The sequence below is a fragment of the Pieris rapae genome, chromosome Z (assembly GCF_905147795.1).
Source record: "Pieris rapae chromosome Z, ilPieRapa1.1, whole genome shotgun sequence".
In the NCBI taxonomy this organism is placed as follows: Eukaryota; Metazoa; Arthropoda; class Insecta; order Lepidoptera; family Pieridae; genus Pieris; species Pieris rapae.
Genome location: NC_059534.1, coordinates 7,885,166 through 7,902,882, shown reverse-complemented (window position 1 = coordinate 7,902,882; position 17,717 = coordinate 7,885,166). Strand labels below are relative to the sequence as shown.

At 33.4% G+C, this 17,717-nt stretch overlaps 3 protein-coding genes across 3 annotated transcripts in view; 2 read left to right on the top strand and 1 right to left on the bottom strand.

Annotated features, from left to right (window-relative positions):
* Positions 1–258: 258 nt before the first annotated feature.
* LOC110999224 (ATP-binding cassette sub-family F member 2) lies at positions 259–7,610 on the top strand. Its single transcript, XM_022268186.2, has 12 exons — positions 259–402; positions 585–756; positions 972–1,178; positions 1,834–2,022; positions 2,244–2,387; positions 2,672–2,795; positions 3,029–3,227; positions 3,966–4,145; positions 4,499–4,639; positions 5,127–5,318; positions 5,612–5,815; positions 6,245–7,610. Exons 2-12 carry the CDS (start codon positions 603–605, stop codon positions 6,377–6,379), a joined length of 1,869 nt encoding a protein of 622 aa, XP_022123878.1. The 5' UTR covers positions 259–402; positions 585–602; the 3' UTR covers positions 6,380–7,610.
* A 1,263-nt stretch (positions 7,611–8,873) lies between these two features.
* On the top strand, positions 8,874–10,542 carry LOC110999236 (ADP,ATP carrier protein-like). The gene is made up of 4 exons (XM_022268208.2): positions 8,874–9,256; positions 9,370–9,631; positions 9,859–10,090; positions 10,164–10,542. The coding sequence occupies exons 1-4, from the start codon at positions 9,070–9,072 to the stop codon at positions 10,404–10,406; spliced, it is 924 nt and encodes a 307-aa protein (XP_022123900.1). The 5' UTR covers positions 8,874–9,069; the 3' UTR covers positions 10,407–10,542.
* A 29-nt stretch (positions 10,543–10,571) lies between these two features.
* The window catches only part of LOC110999962 (dynein axonemal heavy chain 5), a 40,913-nt gene continuing 33,767 nt past the window's right edge, over positions 10,572–17,717 (bottom strand). The window contains exons 37-48 of the mRNA XM_022269270.2: positions 17,207–17,699; positions 16,487–17,129; positions 15,609–16,403; positions 15,288–15,536; positions 13,627–15,195; positions 13,271–13,439; positions 13,039–13,191; positions 11,992–12,967; positions 11,766–11,922; positions 11,284–11,436; positions 11,023–11,155; positions 10,572–10,885 (exon numbers count right to left, since the gene is read on the bottom strand). Of these exons, the coding sequence (XP_022124962.2) occupies positions 10,632–10,885; positions 11,023–11,155; positions 11,284–11,436; positions 11,766–11,922; positions 11,992–12,967; positions 13,039–13,191; positions 13,271–13,439; positions 13,627–15,195; positions 15,288–15,536; positions 15,609–16,403; positions 16,487–17,129; positions 17,207–17,699 (5,744 nt within the window). The 3' untranslated portion in view covers positions 10,572–10,631. The remainder of the gene's footprint in view (positions 10,886–11,022; positions 11,156–11,283; positions 11,437–11,765; positions 11,923–11,991; positions 12,968–13,038; positions 13,192–13,270; positions 13,440–13,626; positions 15,196–15,287; positions 15,537–15,608; positions 16,404–16,486; positions 17,130–17,206; positions 17,700–17,717) is intronic.

Here is a 17,717-nt window from a genome sequence, read left to right as displayed (position 1 = left end):
TGTCTAGAAGAAATCGCTCTAAAGCGATAAGGCCCCCAGTTGCTTGTCATTAAATTATGTTTAATATTTCCCTTTTATGTAATGCAACGAAGTGTTAATAAATAAATAAAAAAATTAAATATATAAATATTTAATGTTAATATAAACAGTACTTAGGTTTATATTAAAATAGATAATGACATTAGGTTCTATGTGGTTTTTTATGTATCATTAATTTACCATAGATTTTCAGTTGTGTCAAATCTCTCTATTGTAGTCTGTGGGCTAAGATTGGTAGTTTATTTTAATTCTATGGTCCATTGAGTTAATTCATTGTGAATTATAAAAAAGCACGGATCTTTTCAAGTTTTCAAAGCAGCACGTGTAGACGCGATTCACTTTAACGTTGCATGAAATAAATTGGTATGTTCGGATTGTTAAGTTATTACTTTTAAATTCAATCAAATTAAAATAGTGCTTTCTTTACTTGTAGAAACATTTATTCGGAAGTGATTCATCCACAAGCTCTTGTAGTGCAATTGGTGTTGGTCTATTGCAAAAAGTAACACGAAGTGTTCACGTGTAAATTATTCATTTTATTGCAGTTTGATTTCTATTCAATAATGCCGTCTGACGCCAAAAAACGCGCTCAGCAAAAGAAAAAAGAGCAAGCTACTAACAGAAATAAAAAACCTATTGCCAAAATAACATCCGGCGAGCAGAATGGAACTGAAACGAATGGCACCATTAAAGAGGATCGTGAGCTCACTGCCGAAGGTACGATTTAGCTACGTCATACAAATTTGTATCAATACTATACATTAATATGATTAACATACCAATATATCTTTTATTATGGTTCCTATGCCTTCTTCTAACTGCAGACTAATTACCAAACAAATAGTATAAAGGTTTTATGTTTTAATAATAAATTTTATGTGTGATTCATGACTGAGCTTAGCTCCAATATTAATAATTATTTTCTGTTGTAGAGGCATTATGTTTAAAATTAGAAGAAGAAGCTAAACTGAACTCGGAAGCAAGGTCCTGTACTGGTTCTCTAGCAGTTCATCCACGCTCAAGAGATATTAAAATAGCAAATTTCTCTATAACTTTTTATGGAAGTGAACTTCTCCAGGATACTTTGTTAGAGTTGAACTGTGGTAGGAGATATGGGCTTGTGGGACTCAATGGATGTGGTATGTTTATTTTGTAGCATATTTAAACTGTATATAAATGTCTTTGCTTTTTCTATTTAAAACTTAAAGAGAGAATCTAGGAATTTAATGCTATTTAAATATTTTAACAACTCAATTCAATTAATTGGTGATTTCTTTTTGTTATTCCTGTACTATCAAAGCGAATGTTTTATAGAATTAAGTTAAAAATTCAGTTACAAATACAAGAGATTGGGTTTATTATGAATAACCTGAAATATAGAATAAGATAAAATAATGTAATTAGTTTTATTTTTTAGTATGTATAGATACCATGTATTGCTTTTTACAGATATGCGAAATTCTATGTACATTAGGTCTTCAATTATTTCTGCTCTGCGTTGTATACTTAAACCAAATTCAAAGAGAAATTTTATATCTTAAATTCAGCTTACTTATTTATGTTCATAGAATAATAAAGATAAAAACTGTAAGCTGCAGAAAAAAATTATTTATTAATAATTTACCATACAGCTTATAAGCCACTTTTATAATAATTAGTTTGAATGTTGCAAATTGCAAATGTCTGTATTTCTCTCATACATATGAGAAAATTGTATAGAATGTTTTATTATTATTGGTATTCTATTATTATACCTAAAAAGTAAATGTTTTAACTTTTTAATTGTTTCAACAGGAAAATCATCATTATTAGCAGCACTTGGACGTCGTGAAGTACCTATACCTAACCATATTGATATCTTCCACTTAACCCGAGAAATGCCTGCCTCTGATAAAACTGCCTTACAATGTGTAATGGAAGTGGATGAAGAGCGTATTCAGCTTGAAAAACTTGCTGAGGAACTTGCTCAAAGTGAAGATGATGGTATGTGTTTTTTTTAATTTATATAAATTGCTTGTTAGATAAGGCTGCCCATTGCTTATGTCACCTACACATACTTACTTTTAGTTTTTTTTATGTATAATTTATTTTGGCAATGAAGAATAAACAAATAAAAAATAAAACATTATATTACTGATACATTTAAACTAAGTTTGATTTGCTAAGTTTGCTATATAGATTACATTTTTGTGTCTTTTTAACAGAAGCACAAGAGCAGTTGCTTGATGTGTATGACCGCTTGGATGATCTGAGTGCGGATACTGCTGAAGCTCGTGCTGCCAATATTCTCCATGGGCTTGGGTTTACTAAGGAAATGCAACAGAAAGCTACTAAGGATTTTTCTGGAGGTATAGTTGGTTAAATTATTGTATGAATAATATGCTGTCAAAATATACCATAACAATATTGAAGGACTCATATTTGGTCGTAAAAACCGATAGTTGTTGCTGATAACTTTGTTAATATAAGTACCTAATACAGTAGAATCAGCTGGGACCTTTGGTCAATATAACCGGTACGTTGTTCTAAACGATGTCGTCATAAACGGTTTTGTATCAATAATTTTACAGATTGCTATATCAATAATATAATATTTTCAATAAAATATTATAGATTTTTCTTAATGTTACAGGTTGGCGTATGCGAATCGCGCTGGCGCGTGCTTTGTATGTGAAACCCCATCTCTTATTGCTTGATGAGCCTACCAATCATCTTGATCTGGATGCTTGTGTCTGGCTGGAAGAGGAACTTAAACAGTAAGGAAATCCTAAAATAATGTCCATATTAAAATTTTTAATGGTTTAAGATATTATTTATTTCTTAGAATTTAAAGTTGTATCTTAAAATTGCACTCTTATAAACACATTGTGTGTTCTTACACATTTATTGCAACAAAAATTATAATATTTATATGAAAAAAACAGACACCTACTTAGTATGAATGGATATTTACAAAATTAAATTCACATAAATGGTTCATTATTTTTAGATACAAACGTATTTTGGTGCTGATATCCCATTCACAAGACTTTTTGAATGGGGTCTGTACAAATATTGTCCACATGAGCAAGCGTCGGCTTAAGTACTACACTGGTAACTATGAAGCATTTGTGAGGACCCGAATGGAACTCCTTGAGAATCAAATGAAACAGTACAATTGGGAACAGGATCAGATCGCACACATGAAGGTTAGTTAAAGGACTTAGCATGGGTTAACCCCCGTTAAAGTAAATATTACTGGAGATAAATTCTGTGGCTTTTCCAATACATAAATTTGCAGATAGTTTAAATGTACTATTATACTCTTTGTCTGGTGTGTGGTCATCAACTTATCTTAGAGCTTCAAATAAACAAACCGTATAATATTAATAATCAGTGGCACTAGAATATTCTTAGGTCTGGGCCAAATATTTCTGAGTCTGTTTCATGATTTGTTTATCTGATAGGCAATTAGGTGACCCTCCGCCTGTGATTGATACAAGCCGTCAAATTTTTGTGATCTAAGGCAAGTCAGTCTCGCGATGTTTTCATAAAAATGAAAGTATTGAACCTGCGACCTCAGGTATGAGAGTTGCACGCTCAAGCTACAAGACCAAAACTGATCAACAAACTATACTATTCTATATGCGCCGTAAATAATAATATATGAATTATGTTGACTAAATAAATAAAAACCCGTGAGAATTATTAGGTCGGGCCTCAGATTTCTGTGTTTGTTTTGTGATATTTTTCTTCTTAATGAACAAAGCCTTCTGTGCCTGCACACGCCGTCGGGGTCTAAGGCATGCTGGTTTCCTCACTATGTTTTCATCACCATATAAACGAGTGTTGACTGCAAAGAAAGAAAAGACCTCAGGGTTAAGAGGCGCAACTGATGGCACTAGGCCAAAACTGCTCAGTTATTTTGAATAATTCTTTAATTACAGAATTATATAGCCCGGTTTGGTCACGGTTCCGCAAAATTGGCCCGTCAAGCTCAATCTAAAGAAAAGACATTGGCTAAAATGGTCGCTCAAGGGTTGACTGAAAAGGTTGTTGATGATAAAATTCTGAACTTCTACTTCCCGTCATGTGGAAAAGTTCCACCCCCAGTTATTATGGTGCAGGTAAGCTTAAATTCATAATTTAAGAGGTAAAATCAGCAACTCAAATTGTCTATGGTTTAACTTATGTAGTCTATTATATTTGTTTAATGTACTACATGTTATTTTAAGAACTAATCTTATTATAGAAATGTACAATATGATTCACAAAATAAATTAACGGCTACAAACTATTGAAATCTAATTATAATCTATAAATCAGTACAGAAAAATCCAGAATTAAAAAAAATTTATAAAAATAATTTGCTTTTACCTGCAAGTGATAATCCTGCTAAAATAAGTGTGATCTAGTGTTAATTCATCTCCCATAATAATAATAAATAAATAAGCTTATAACTAAATTAAACTTATTTCAGAATGTTTCGTTCCGGTACACGGATGAAAGTCCATGGATCTACAAGAACCTTGAGTTTGGTATTGATTTAGACACCCGGCTTGCTCTGGTTGGGCCTAATGGTGCTGGCAAGTCCACTTTACTTAAATTGCTCTATGGAGATGTAAGTTATATATTACTAAAATATTGTTATACTTACAAATGTGTAAATTAAAATTCAACATTAACTTAAATTCATTTATTTAAACTTGTTAGTAAGTTAATCAAATAACATGAGAATTACTGTCAATCAGTCTCTTTTTTTTTCCACCTGCAATCAGCCTCTTGGCTTTTATTAGATTTAAGGTACATAGGGGCAGTTGGTGTCCGACTGATTTCATCGTTATGTTGTTCTTTCTGTGTATCACTTCTCTTTTCTTGCTTCCACTATTCATGCCCAAGACTTAAAAACATACATTTTTATGTTTTTTTAATTCTTAGCAGATTATTAGTTTAATATTCATAGTGAAACAAGAATGATATGAAGCAGCTATTAGCTACTTGTTGTTTATAAACAAGAGTGTTATGTTTAACTAAATTGGTGGCGTACAAAACAAACAATACCCGTTTTGTAAATGACTACATAACATATAGCGCATAAAAATTTTCAGCTTGTTCCGTCAACTGGTATGATTCGTAAGAATTCTCACCTTCGCATTGGGAGGTACCACCAGCACTTACATGAGCTTCTAGATCTTGAGCTCTCGCCTCTTGACTACATGATGAAGGAATTCCCAGAAGTCAGGGAACGGGAGGAGATGAGGAAAATTATTGGTCGCTATGGCCTCACCGGCCGACAGCAGGTTTGTTAAGGCTACTAAATATATTATGCCGACTTAAATTTCTACACTGATACTACTTTTACGTCTTGCAAAACTCGTAAAATATTACTTAAATATACTATTCACAAGTTCAACACAAATTTTTATTAGATTTGAAGTATTTTAAATACAAGTATTACAATTAATTACATTTACACGAACTAAATTACTCCTTCACAGTCAAAGTGAAAGATTGTATTACAAAGTGAAAGGAACATAAATATTTTTCGTATTGCGAATTATTAAATGCATTAATATTTTATTATTATTCATAGATATGTCCGATGCGGCAATTGTCTGACGGGCAACGGTGTCGTGTTGTGTTCGCTTGGCTGGCATGGCAGACCCCGCACCTATTGTTACTTGACGAACCGACTAACCATCTTGACATGGAAACCATTGATGCCTTAGGAGATGCTATTAACGAATTTGACGGCGGCATGGTTCTTGTTAGTCACGACTTTAGGCTAATTAACCAAGTATGTATGCTAAACCAAATAAAAGAGATATTGTTACACATATTATTTATATCATGAACACAGTTCAATGACACAAAAACATACCTATTTGATCGAATAAAATGAAATCGTTAATAATATTTTTAGTAATTTTGTGAATTTCTATAATTTATGTTTTCTTTAAAATATTATAGTTAATGAGAATTTATAATATTACATATATAATATACCTAAATACCTGCAATCCACCAGTGATACACACATGTGCTTGTATAATGTGGCAGGCTCCTTTTATGTTATATTAAATGATATATGGTTTCTCTGAAAACCGAAGCTTAACTGGTGTGGGCATCAAACCCTATTCATGGAGATGGAACTTTTGTACAGTAATATCAACATTGACAGAAGTTTATATAAAGAAAAGCATTGCAATGGTAATTTATGTTTTAGGTTGCTGAAGAGATTTGGATCTGTGAAAATGGTACTGTGACCAAATGGGAGGGTGGTATTTTGAAATACAAGGATCACCTCAAGTCAAAGATATTGAAGGACAACGCTGATAACGCCGCTAGAATGCGAAAATAATATGCACATTTTGGGTAACTCGGTTTTAGTATACAAATCAGTTATTGTTATTATTATTAGGAATGAAGGTCAAATCAATTTAAAATACCAAAAAAAAATTTCGACATTGTAAACCAAAATTTTTATTTTCCTGTCTCTTTTCTTTAAAAGGCAATTAATAGTTTCCAGTAAGTTTGTATTTTACGGAACTACCTACGCATGTCTCAAATAAATTTAGCGCAATTTAATTTGATGTTATAAGCTAATCTATTAATTATTATTTGTATAACTTTCATCATTTTATCATTTCAATTCTCAACCAAGGTGGATACATGGCAAATTTTATTTAAAGATGTATATAAATGGTTGATGAAGCTCCTTTCTATAAATTGCCTTCTACTTTTTTTAATTTTATTAAATTACAGTTTGTGTTCATAGGCTCAATGTAATAAAATATTTTTATTAAATATATTGCCTTGTAAACCATTAAATCATTGTAGCATTATTTTAATGATTCTTGGATTTTTTTAAAATTTTAAATAATTATTATGTGATGTTTATATAGTATTGCTAGTTGCATTAGAAATCCAATATATGTAAAGGTCCATAGTTGAAATAAGGGATATATAAAAGTTTTATATAATCATTAAATTTATTTAAAAAATAACCATTAAATGTATATTCGGTTACCCAGAAAGGTATTTTTATCTAATCAAGTCATACATGTAATTGTATAGACAATTTTATTTCGGGATTTAGGATCACTTAAAATGTGACAAAATGTGTATTTAAAACCACGTTTATATTACAAATGTTACAAAACAGTGAAATTAATTAATATTATTTTACTAATATTGATATTTTTCATGTTATCTATAGTGTGGTAAAAACCACAATGTAATAGTAAATGATAGTGAATGTTGTACAGCAAAAGTGCATTATAGAATTAAAATTAAACTGAATTGTTATCACCGCTCTCTCGATATGTTTGCTTTGCTTCGAGCTGCGGCTGTAGTATAATACCAGTGTTGAATAATGAAACTAGTGGCATCGGATTCAACGAATTCCTTGTTTGGTTTTATTTTCATGCTTTGCATTTTATACAAATAATTCAGTATCACGAATCTGATGCTTGCAGTATCTATGGATAGCAAGAATGTTTAGTCCAATACAAATCGATGGACCAATCATTCAGTGTGATCTAGAAACTAACTGATAAACGCTAGTAGTCTCAATAAAGTGATTAAATAGATTTTTGTTTGTTTTATTTATATTTTAAGGAACCTTTAATTTTTATTTTTAACCCGGTAAACGAACTTCGTAACCCCCAACAGACAATGGATATAGTGTTTCAGATAAGCTGAACTTGAAAGTAATAGAATAAATATAAAATAATTTAAGTTCACTACAAACACCGAATTGCAACACTCAACATTACAATGTGCCTTAATTTAGAGCTTGTCCAGAAAGGGCGAATTCGTCGCGATTCTCTCTCGCGTATTACGCGCGACATTTGCGTCCACAAGGTGCGTACCAACGCGCGAGCATTTGTGGAGGAATTCAGTCAGTATGAAACATGGAGTTGAACGAAGCGGTTAGTCCAGTTAGTCTAGACAATTATTTTATCATAATTCCAAAAGTTTTCAAATTTTGATGTAAGGTCGGAATGGTATAAAACAAACTATCAAATTTTGCAAACTGTTCTGCGGTCCGGAACATTGCTAAAATTGCAATTAAATTAATTTTTGCTGTATGGTCGTGAAAAAAATTCCTAAAGTTCTGCAAAGTTGGGGAAGTTTTCGATATAATATTTCATATCACGTATTAAATTTGCAACCAATCTAAGTGTACGGAACATTTTTTGTTATTGAAAATTAATGTTTTTTTTTATTAAACTGATTATGAAAACGTTCCAAAAGTTCTGCAAATTTGACACATATATCGGAAAAATATACCCAACGATTGTATAAATTTGCAACCTTTTACGTTGACCAGAACATGTTTATTTATAATTCTTTTTAGTTCGTGGTCATTTTTTCGAGTAAGGTGGTCTCAGAATAATTACTAAAGTTTTGAAACTTGGTTGCAAACTTCAAAAACATCTATTCTGATGCATTTACAAACTTGCAACCTCATACGCGATTCGATAGCAGATAAGTTTTCTGTAAATAGGTGTACCTACATTATAGCATTTAGTTCTTGCGTTCGTGCGCTGTCAACTATGAGATACTAGAACACAACCGTCTCTCATAAAAGGAAACGAGAAAAGTTGATGATAAGAGTTGAAACGAGAGAGAGAGCGACCAACCAAACACTTAGTGATAGAGTAGAGCGCTAAAATCCCAATGCTAAAGACTGAACCAGTCTTGAAACTAAAATAGATTTGACTTAACAAGAATAATATAACTTAACCTCAAAGAAGAATTCATTGTAATTAAAAGTTTAATGGGATGTTCTAATTTTAAATATAACAAGAAGAAAATTTTATATTTTTATTTCAATAATCTGTCAAAAGTTTGTGTCAAAGAATTTTTACAATAATAAATTTTTATTAGCCGCATAATTAAAATTTATTCGAGAGTCGATCAGGAAGATGGTATTTAAATGTTTAAAGTGTAGAAATACGTTGTGAATGTAATACACAGTATTGCTTCACACCTAGAAGTGGATTCGTTGATATTTACAAGAAAAGCTAAGTTTCGGAAAGCAATATGTCAAAAGATGGCAAAGAGGGGAAAGGTAAAGGTCCTGAAACAAGTGCATTTATGAAGGACTTCATCGCCGGTGGAGTTTCCGCTGCCGTGTCCAAAACCGCCATGGCGCCTATGGAACGAGTGAAACTAATTCTACAAGTACAGCACGTTTCAAAACAAATTGCAGAAGATAAAAGATATAAAGGTATAATAATTTTCTCTGACTCCATTCCTGATGATAATATTGCGTAACAGACGCAAACTAACTGAATAAAACTGTTCATTTAAAAAAAAATCCTATATTATCATTGTTTTCAGGTATCGTCGATGCTTTCATACGAATCCCTAAAGAACAAGGAATCGGTTCTTTGTGGCGAGGGAATTTAGCTAACGTAATTAGATATTTTCCCACGCAAGCCTTGAATTTTGCATTTAAAGATGTTTACAAAGGCATGTTCTTAGAGGGTGTTAATAAAAACACACAGTTCTGGACATATTTCGCTGGTAATCTAGCCTCCGGTGGCGCAGCCGGTGCGACATCTTTGTGTTTCGTGTACCCTTTAGATTTTGCAAGAACAAGGTGGGTTAATTTTTTACTTTCTTACAAGTAATTAATAAATAATTGTCCCCTTCCCGTGCACGTGCGTTCAAACTGTGACAGAACACTAAAACACAGAATGTAAAGATAATCGTTAAAACAAATACAAATTCCTGTTCATTTGTCTTACACATAACTTAAAGGCCTCGCTCAAGAGTAAATAATTTTTCAAAAGTAGATCCTAAAGTTGGATACTTTTCTCTTGACAGATTGGCCGCTGATGTGGGTAAAGGAAAGGCAAAGGAGTTTAATGGACTAGTCGATTGTTTGATGAAGACCCTGAAGTCTGATGGCCCAATAGGATTGTACCGAGGGTTCGTTGTCTCGGTACAAGGAATAATTATTTATCGTGCCACTTATTTTGGGTTATACGATACAGCTCGAGGAATGCTCGTTGATCCCAAAAATACTTCTATATTTGTATCATGGCTCATTGCTCAGGTAATGTTGACGTTGCCATTACCATTGAGGTTTGACCTATTTGTGTTTTGTTGCTAATGATTCAATTTTACAGACGGTAACTACGATTGCCGGTATTACCTCTTATCCTTTGGACACGGTACGGCGGCGTATGATGATGCAGTCAGGTCGGCCAGTTAATGAACGACTGTACAAGAATACACTACATTGTTGGGGGGTTATACTCCGGACAGAAGGGCCAGGAGCTTTCTTTAAAGGTGCCTTTTCAAATGTCCTTCGAGGAGCTGGAGGCGCTTTTGTACTTGTTTTATACGATGTGATTAAAAACCTTCTTTAAAGTGCGTTTTCGTAGTGAGTGGCAATTTTTGGAATACACATTTAAAAACCTCGTTGGCTTGTATAATGCTCTTGTTGGATGATAGTGGTGTAAAATTGTGAATGTGGAGATGCTTGTTTTAGGGTTGATAGGAAAACCCGTTGTATTTTGAAATCACATTCTTTATTCTGTATAAATAAAATATTTTCAGTAATTACATTTTTCATTAACCTTGATATGGACTATTTATTTTATGTCACATAAAAGTGCTACTCCTCTCAGTGTCCAATGCCTTGGGTTACTGTCCGTTTCAAAATCTATAGAACCAACGTATTTTGCGTCTGTCCTTTGTGGTTTTCTATATATAGGACATTCATAAAGCCTAGGATCTTTTCCAGCCGTTGTATTTATGGCAAATATGTAGATAACTGGCATTTGCTCATATAGAACTTTAGGTTTAGATTCTATCAACTTCCCTGTTTTCCTGTCTAGTGAAGCCCCTAAAACGTAAAGTTTTATATAGTTGTTGTACATGATCATTTTTGTCACAGATAATAAACGTGCTATTTCACTAAGTATTGGAGTACTTAGTGAAATAGCAATGTACATTATATGCATCCGTTCAATGCAAACTTACCTTCTAGAAATAAGCCGTATACATAAACTCCCTCTGTGGGACCTTCATGTACATCTTCTCGATTTAACTTCGTTATAAGATTTTGTAACACTACTGAATCCAAGGCCCATCCCTTATGACTGCGTGTCACTTCCTGGAAAAGTTTAAAGTTGTTAGTGTTAATCCAGCTTCGATAAAATAACATTCGATATACGTTAATGCAAAAAGACTATTATATTATATAACTAATAATATTATTTTATAACAATAGAATAGGTTTACTTGTCTCATTGCAGTCAGGAAACCCTGAGGGTTGAAGAAACCTGTCATCCAAAATGTGTTTGGCCGACCATTCCGTAACCATATTCGATATTGTTGTTCACGTTCTAATAGCTCTGTGTACCAAAAACCTAATGTTGCTGACTCCCAAGATACCTGTAGCATAAAGTTATGTCTATATTATAAATATTATAATATGCTCTTTGAGTGACATACCTAATGCGTAGAGTTAGTGAATGACCAATATATAATAAAACTAAAAATATAAGTTTTATGGATGTTGATATTAGAAAAATTTAACCCTAGTTTAATAACTGATGTTATTTGTACATCCCTAGTTTATGCTGGCAACCCTGACACATCACTGTTTGTAATAGTCTATGATAAAAATTCTCTCAAAATAAAACTACCAAATTCATTACTTTTCTTTTAAATCATCAGAGGAGCAACGGTTTTATTGCTTAGTATAAACAGTTTTAATTTACCTTTAACCATTGAGTTGGTATGCGTGCATCATACATAGCATCCAATGATTCTCGTAGTCCTTGACTCATAACTATTGTCCCATCTATCGCCAATTTAAGATCGCAAAGTGTTGTGTATACAGTTTTTATAACTTTTTGTATACGATCTATTTCTTGCCTGTAGAATAATAAAAATATATTGTAATATGAAGTTTAACTCAGAAATTTGAAAAGTGGGAATATCTACCTTAAAAATATATTCATCGGCAGGAAAGCACCCATCTTTTGGAGAGCTTCTCTCACTTCAAACGAAACATATTGCTTAGGTAGTTTCTCTAACATATCTTCCGCTAACCGATACACGATACTTTCTCTTGTTTCTCCTCCTTGACTCCCACCTTCCTTTGGCTGCACACTCAATATCGTATCTAAGATATCTTTTGCGCTATTAATTTGGTATGTGATATCTGCATTACCGTGTAAACCAAATACTTCGGGAGTGTCTGTTAATGGTAATTGATTGATATAATCAACGTATCCTTGAAGGTTCCTGGTTTGTGGAACTTTATATCCTTTATAGAATTCGAAACCAGGACGTAAAAGTACGTCACAAAACCATACATTGGTAAATGTAGTAAGAAGCCGTTTATCAAAATCATCGGTGACTCTTCCACCATATTGTACTTCACCAAGCATGTAACATATTGTTGGCCAGGATATACCCTTTTTTGGATCGATTTCATCTAAGTGATTTTGAATGAATTGGACACTTGCTGCATAATCTGCTTGGTTAAATTCATAAGGAATATTCCAGCCCAATGGTCCAAATTTCCTTCTCTCCTGTACTATAGTATGTAAAAATGCAACGGCATATAGAAGCGGTGGCCATTGCGATAGAGAAGAGTAATCCAGAGTGTCCTGAGTAATATTTTGATACGTTCGCTTCATACTGGCTCTTATTCCTTGGGGAGGTTCGTTCGTAAATTTAATTGCCATTTGTAGTAACCCTATCGGAAAATCTGAGTGAACCTCTGTCGTCAGCCAAAGACGGAACGAGTCCTGTATGTGTTCTGTCTCAATTAAAGCATCCATTGCTTCCACGCAGAATGAAAGCGATAAATGTATGTTTTGCAGTAATACCCAACCCCCTTCGTTCATGGAGTCTGAAATCATTTTTCGTGCAACTATTTCTTGGCCTTGTCCCATAGAAACAGCCTTTAGAACTGAAAAATAAAATAGATAAGTTGCTGTCAGTAATTATTAAGCACTTATGTAAGGTTACATTGACACTCACCGATTTCTTTTGATTTTGCGAGAGAAGCAATTTGAGTGGACGGGTCGGACCCAATCGAGAGTATACAAATTAGAGGTGTTCTTGGTTCGGACTCTTCCCATGTAACTTCTAAATTCAGAATTCTACCCTCGCCATATTCAGCTCCAAGTGAATCTACACGAAAGTAAAGAAATTAAGCCTGTTTATATGACCTGAAAAATTTTCATTTGCATACATAGTATATAAATCTTACCAACAATATATTTTCTTGCTTGTGAGAGAGTTCTATCCGGGCTCCACGATCTAATCAGTAGCAGTTTTCGGAAAACATCTAAACTATCTTGATAAGCACTTGGTATACTTTCCTCTTCGGGCTTTGCTTTTTCATACCAAACGCGCCATTCTTTCTCATTTGATGTTATCTGGTAAAAAATAATATACATAAGTATAATAAATATGTACCCACCAGCCCATAATATACTCAAGCCCAATAAAAAAAATTATATATTGATTATTTGTTAACAAAAACAAAATAATATATTATGTATATATTTACTATATAATTACTTTTCTCTTTAATCTGACTTATACAGTTAATAATGTACTTACTTTATTTAGAACATCTGAAAATATTTTCAGTTTACTTATTTCAACAAGATTCAACCAGGTTATATCTAATATCCATTTAAATGGTTTTGGAGTAACGGCGTTCAGATCGAGCGATGCACCTCCTTTCACAAAAGCCATGAACTCATCATGAGATATAAGACCTCGGTGGCAATCAATTTTCATAGCTAACATTAAAGTGAATAATGCCTTATGCCTTTCGTATAAACTACGTAACGTAAATGCCCAAACTTCATGTGTTAAATATTTTAATATTATATTGATACGGTCTTCAGTAATATTACTTTTTGTCGATTTAGTTATAGAGTTATCAAATATGGTTAAAAATTGTTTTAATGAATTTTGATACATAATATTGACGTTACTCATTTCCACAATTAAAAAGTATAGAATAGACCCTCTAGCTGCAACGGCTCTAAACTCTTCTCTCGCTTTAATAATTTTTTTTTCTGTAACTTCAGCCACTTTAAGTTTATCATTCACTTCTTCAGCCGTTGTTTTAGTAATTTGAAGAACATGAATTAAAGCTTCATCATCAACTAAAGAGCCTTCTGACGATGTTAGACGGCACAGTAAATTACTTTCTAACTCTTTCATACTCCTTTGATTTTTCATAACAGATTCAAACAAAGCGACTCGTTCTTCTTCCAAGTCGGATTTTTCCATTAATATAACCCTTCCAAGTAACTGATCTTCTAGACCTTGCATAGTCACGGTAAAATCAATGATTGAGGTTTTAGCACTTATTTCTGGTGAGTAAGGTGGATTGGGTAGTTTTGTGGTAATATACAGCATAAAACCCGGCATAACATCACATTCTTTATCACCTACAATTACTTTTTCAATTGAACCTGACTTGATAAAATTCTTCTCTAGAACATTGTCTATTACAGGGTCTAATTCCACTCCCACGTCTTCAATTAGAAGTGGACGACCTAATGACAAACTATCTTCAAGATGCGTACGGAAATATTTGTGATTTAATGAAGTTATTTGTAGTTCATTAGTGCTCTCTTTGTTCTTTATCCAGTTTTTTCCTTGGCTTTGTGGGTCTACTAAAAGAGGATAAGAGCTTGATTTTGTAACTATAAGAGCATTTTGTACCGATAATTCATCATTAGGTAAACCTTGTAAGGTCCATTCAGATATTGTGGCACTTTCCACCAACATGTTCGTGATGTTCAAGTTATCCGTAACGGGTATTTGTTTGCTTTTCAATATTCCCATCCAAGTATTAAACAGACTGTTTCTAAATTCTTGATTATATGGACCACAATAGGATAGAAAACCCGTAGCTAGAACTACATCTCCCACTAACCGTCCCAGCTGTTCTTTAAAGTCCTTGCTTTGTTGTGTCCATCTTATTTTCTCTCCACCTAAGCCATTTATGAGCTGTGTTGCTGCTGTCATTTTACGTAGACAAACATTCGCAGCATCAGTTAACTGCTGTTTTTCTGACACAGCAGCTTCGTATTGTTCTTTTACTTTTCTTAAGGACATTTCACGTTCTTCTAGTTGTCGTTCAGCAGATGCTAAATCTTCCATAGCTACCTAAAATTACAGAAAGAACATTTCGTAAACCAACTTATTACGACGATATTACGACTAACTTGTCTTTCGGATTATTAACCGTTTTGCCTTACCTTAAGCCTGGCTTCTTGTAACATAAGACTAGCTTTTAAAGGCAAAACTTCCTTATTTACGCTATGGAAAAACGCCATTGCTTTGGTCCACGACAACAAACCAGCAACATCACCACACACACGTTTTGCTGTATCCATATTGTAATCTTCCATTTCAAAGTATGGTAAAAGATGCTCTACCATTTCATTGTTGATTATGTCTTTGGGATAGTTTTGTAATTGAAGTAAAAACGTTGTGCTTGCCATCATCTAAAATATATAACGAATGTTTTAATATATAATAACTTTGTTTTGATTCAGAATCATAAATTGTACTCCAACCTTTAAAGACTCAGCCCAAGATGGTTTTGGGCACGGTGCTGCTGTATCTGGTATGATTGGATGTAATCTCCTCTGAAATAAAATCAAAACGCAGTCCATAATTCTCATAATGAGATGTGGAGGTCTACCCAATTTTCTGACAGTAGCAATATGTGCCGGTTTTATAGTATTTAAAGCAGCCTCAGCTTCTTCTAGGGCTGGTTTAGCTGCTTCAAGTTTACGTTCAGCTTTTTCTTTTTCCTCTGCGATAAATGCAACCAAAGCTTCAGCTTTTTCTTTAACAACTTGTACTTGGTTTTTTACTATCTCAGCCTGCATAGCCCTTTCCGTTACTTCAGATAGCACACGACCTGCTTTTTCAGAAGCTAAAGCTAGATCTTGTTCCATTACAGCTAAATCTTTTTTTAATACTTCTACAGATATTGAGGCCTCTCGTAGTTTCTCTAAACCTGTATCCATTCTTAAAGCTCCATCTCCTAGTTCTTTTTGTTTCATTTGGTAAATGGTTTTATATCCCCCAATAAAACTTAAATATGACTTTGGGGTAACATGTGAAGATCGCCTGAACCTTTGAAAGTACTCTGTTGAAACCGTGGAAACAACATCTTGTATAGTTCCAAGCACTGTTACTAATTCTTTTTTCACTTCTTTGGTACATTCTATTTCAAACTCTGCTAGGAAATGATCTGCGACAGATACTAAGGCATCCTTCGGCCATGGTTGGAACCAGTCTATTGTACAACCTGATATTAAAGCTGGAAATCTCATAGCTCTGTAACGAAATGCTTCACTTACCTAAAAGATGAGAGACATCGTTATACTTTATATAAGTTTATAGGAACATTGTCTATGTTCAAAACGATTTTTAGTATACTTACCGGTGAAAAGCACAAAACTACATGTAAATTCTGACAGGTCCTGTTTAAAAAATATTCCATTACTAATTCGTTTGTGAGCGTACGTTTTTGGTTTTCCCTTTTCATAATAGGTGTTAGTTCAGATATGATTTCTTGTTGTTCATCTTTTGTAAATAAATTCGATATAACACCAGAACTTAAAATATTATTTAAGTATTCTAAAAACCCTTCTTCTTTTATGTCTAGGTCAGTAAAGATAAATGTCGTACCTTTACCTTGCACTCCACATGACCGATATAAAAGTTTTAAGTCTTCCAAAAAGTTACCCACATTATAAGATCTAGTTAGTGCTATCTGGAAGGAACGATATCCGGCTATAAAAGTAGATAACTTTGTTAATGACTGCTTTCCTGACCCACCTACTCCTACGAGCATAACATTTCCGCGAGGGTGTCTGATTACACGTGAAATCTTTACTAAATGCAGCATAGCATCTGGGAAAAATACTAGATCCATTCCGGATCCTCGCACCATTTCATTAAATTGTGATAAAAACATTTCTAATCGATCTCGTAGTTCACTATAATCAAAGACAGGCTCGTATACTTTTGGTAACTCCATATCAGCATCTTCGCCTTCTTCACCCGTTGGTTCCGGCGCGTCTCTGATAAGAAAATAAAAAACTTAAATATACCTACTCTTAATAATAATAAGTTATTTATTTGTGAACCATTTTATTACCTCATAAAGTCTACGAAAACTGGATCTTTTTCCATCATTTTTTTATATTCTGGACCCAGAATTTCTTGAGCAATATCATATAAAGCTTTGTTAAACCAATCTTTATCAGACTGGTGTGTAAATCTATCAGAGAAAACTCGGGAACATTCATGTTTCCATAGAAGCATTAAGCATTTTTCAGACTCTATAACAGTAGGCAAAGTACCAACCATACCTTGCCATACTCGTGATAGGTCTCTCAAAGAAAAGACGTAATGAAATTTAGCTGGTGTTGGCAGTAAATTTATTCTTGTTCGTGTCCAAAGTTCACGTGTTAATGGAATTATTTTCTTAATGAGCGATCGAACTTCTGCAGTAAAACCTCGCTTAGCGTTGTAATGTCCTTCTCCAATAACTTTAAATATTTTGTCTATCGAATCATTATTTGGCAAAGGGCAATTGAAAATGGAGAAACGCCTTTTCAACCTTGCAGGAATATCATTTCTTCCACCACCTAAAATTAACAATCACA

Coding starts and splice junctions, on each gene's coding strand:
- LOC110999224 (XM_022268186.2), top strand. CDS start 603: ATGCCGTCTGACGCCAAAAAACGCGCTCAGCAAAAGAAAAAAGAGCAA. Junction 2,023..2,243: donor TGCTCAAAGTGAAGATGATG/GTATGTGTTTTT, acceptor TCTTTTTAACAG/AAGCACAAGAGCAGTTGCTT. Junction 5,319..5,611: donor GCCTCACCGGCCGACAGCAG/GTTTGTTAAGGC, acceptor TATTATTCATAG/ATATGTCCGATGCGGCAATT.
- LOC110999236 (XM_022268208.2), top strand. CDS start 9,070: ATGTCAAAAGATGGCAAAGAGGGGAAAGGTAAAGGTCCTGAAACAAGT. Junction 9,257..9,369: donor AGAAGATAAAAGATATAAAG/GTATAATAATTT, acceptor CATTGTTTTCAG/GTATCGTCGATGCTTTCATA. Junction 9,632..9,858: donor TTAGATTTTGCAAGAACAAG/GTGGGTTAATTT, acceptor TTCTCTTGACAG/ATTGGCCGCTGATGTGGGTA.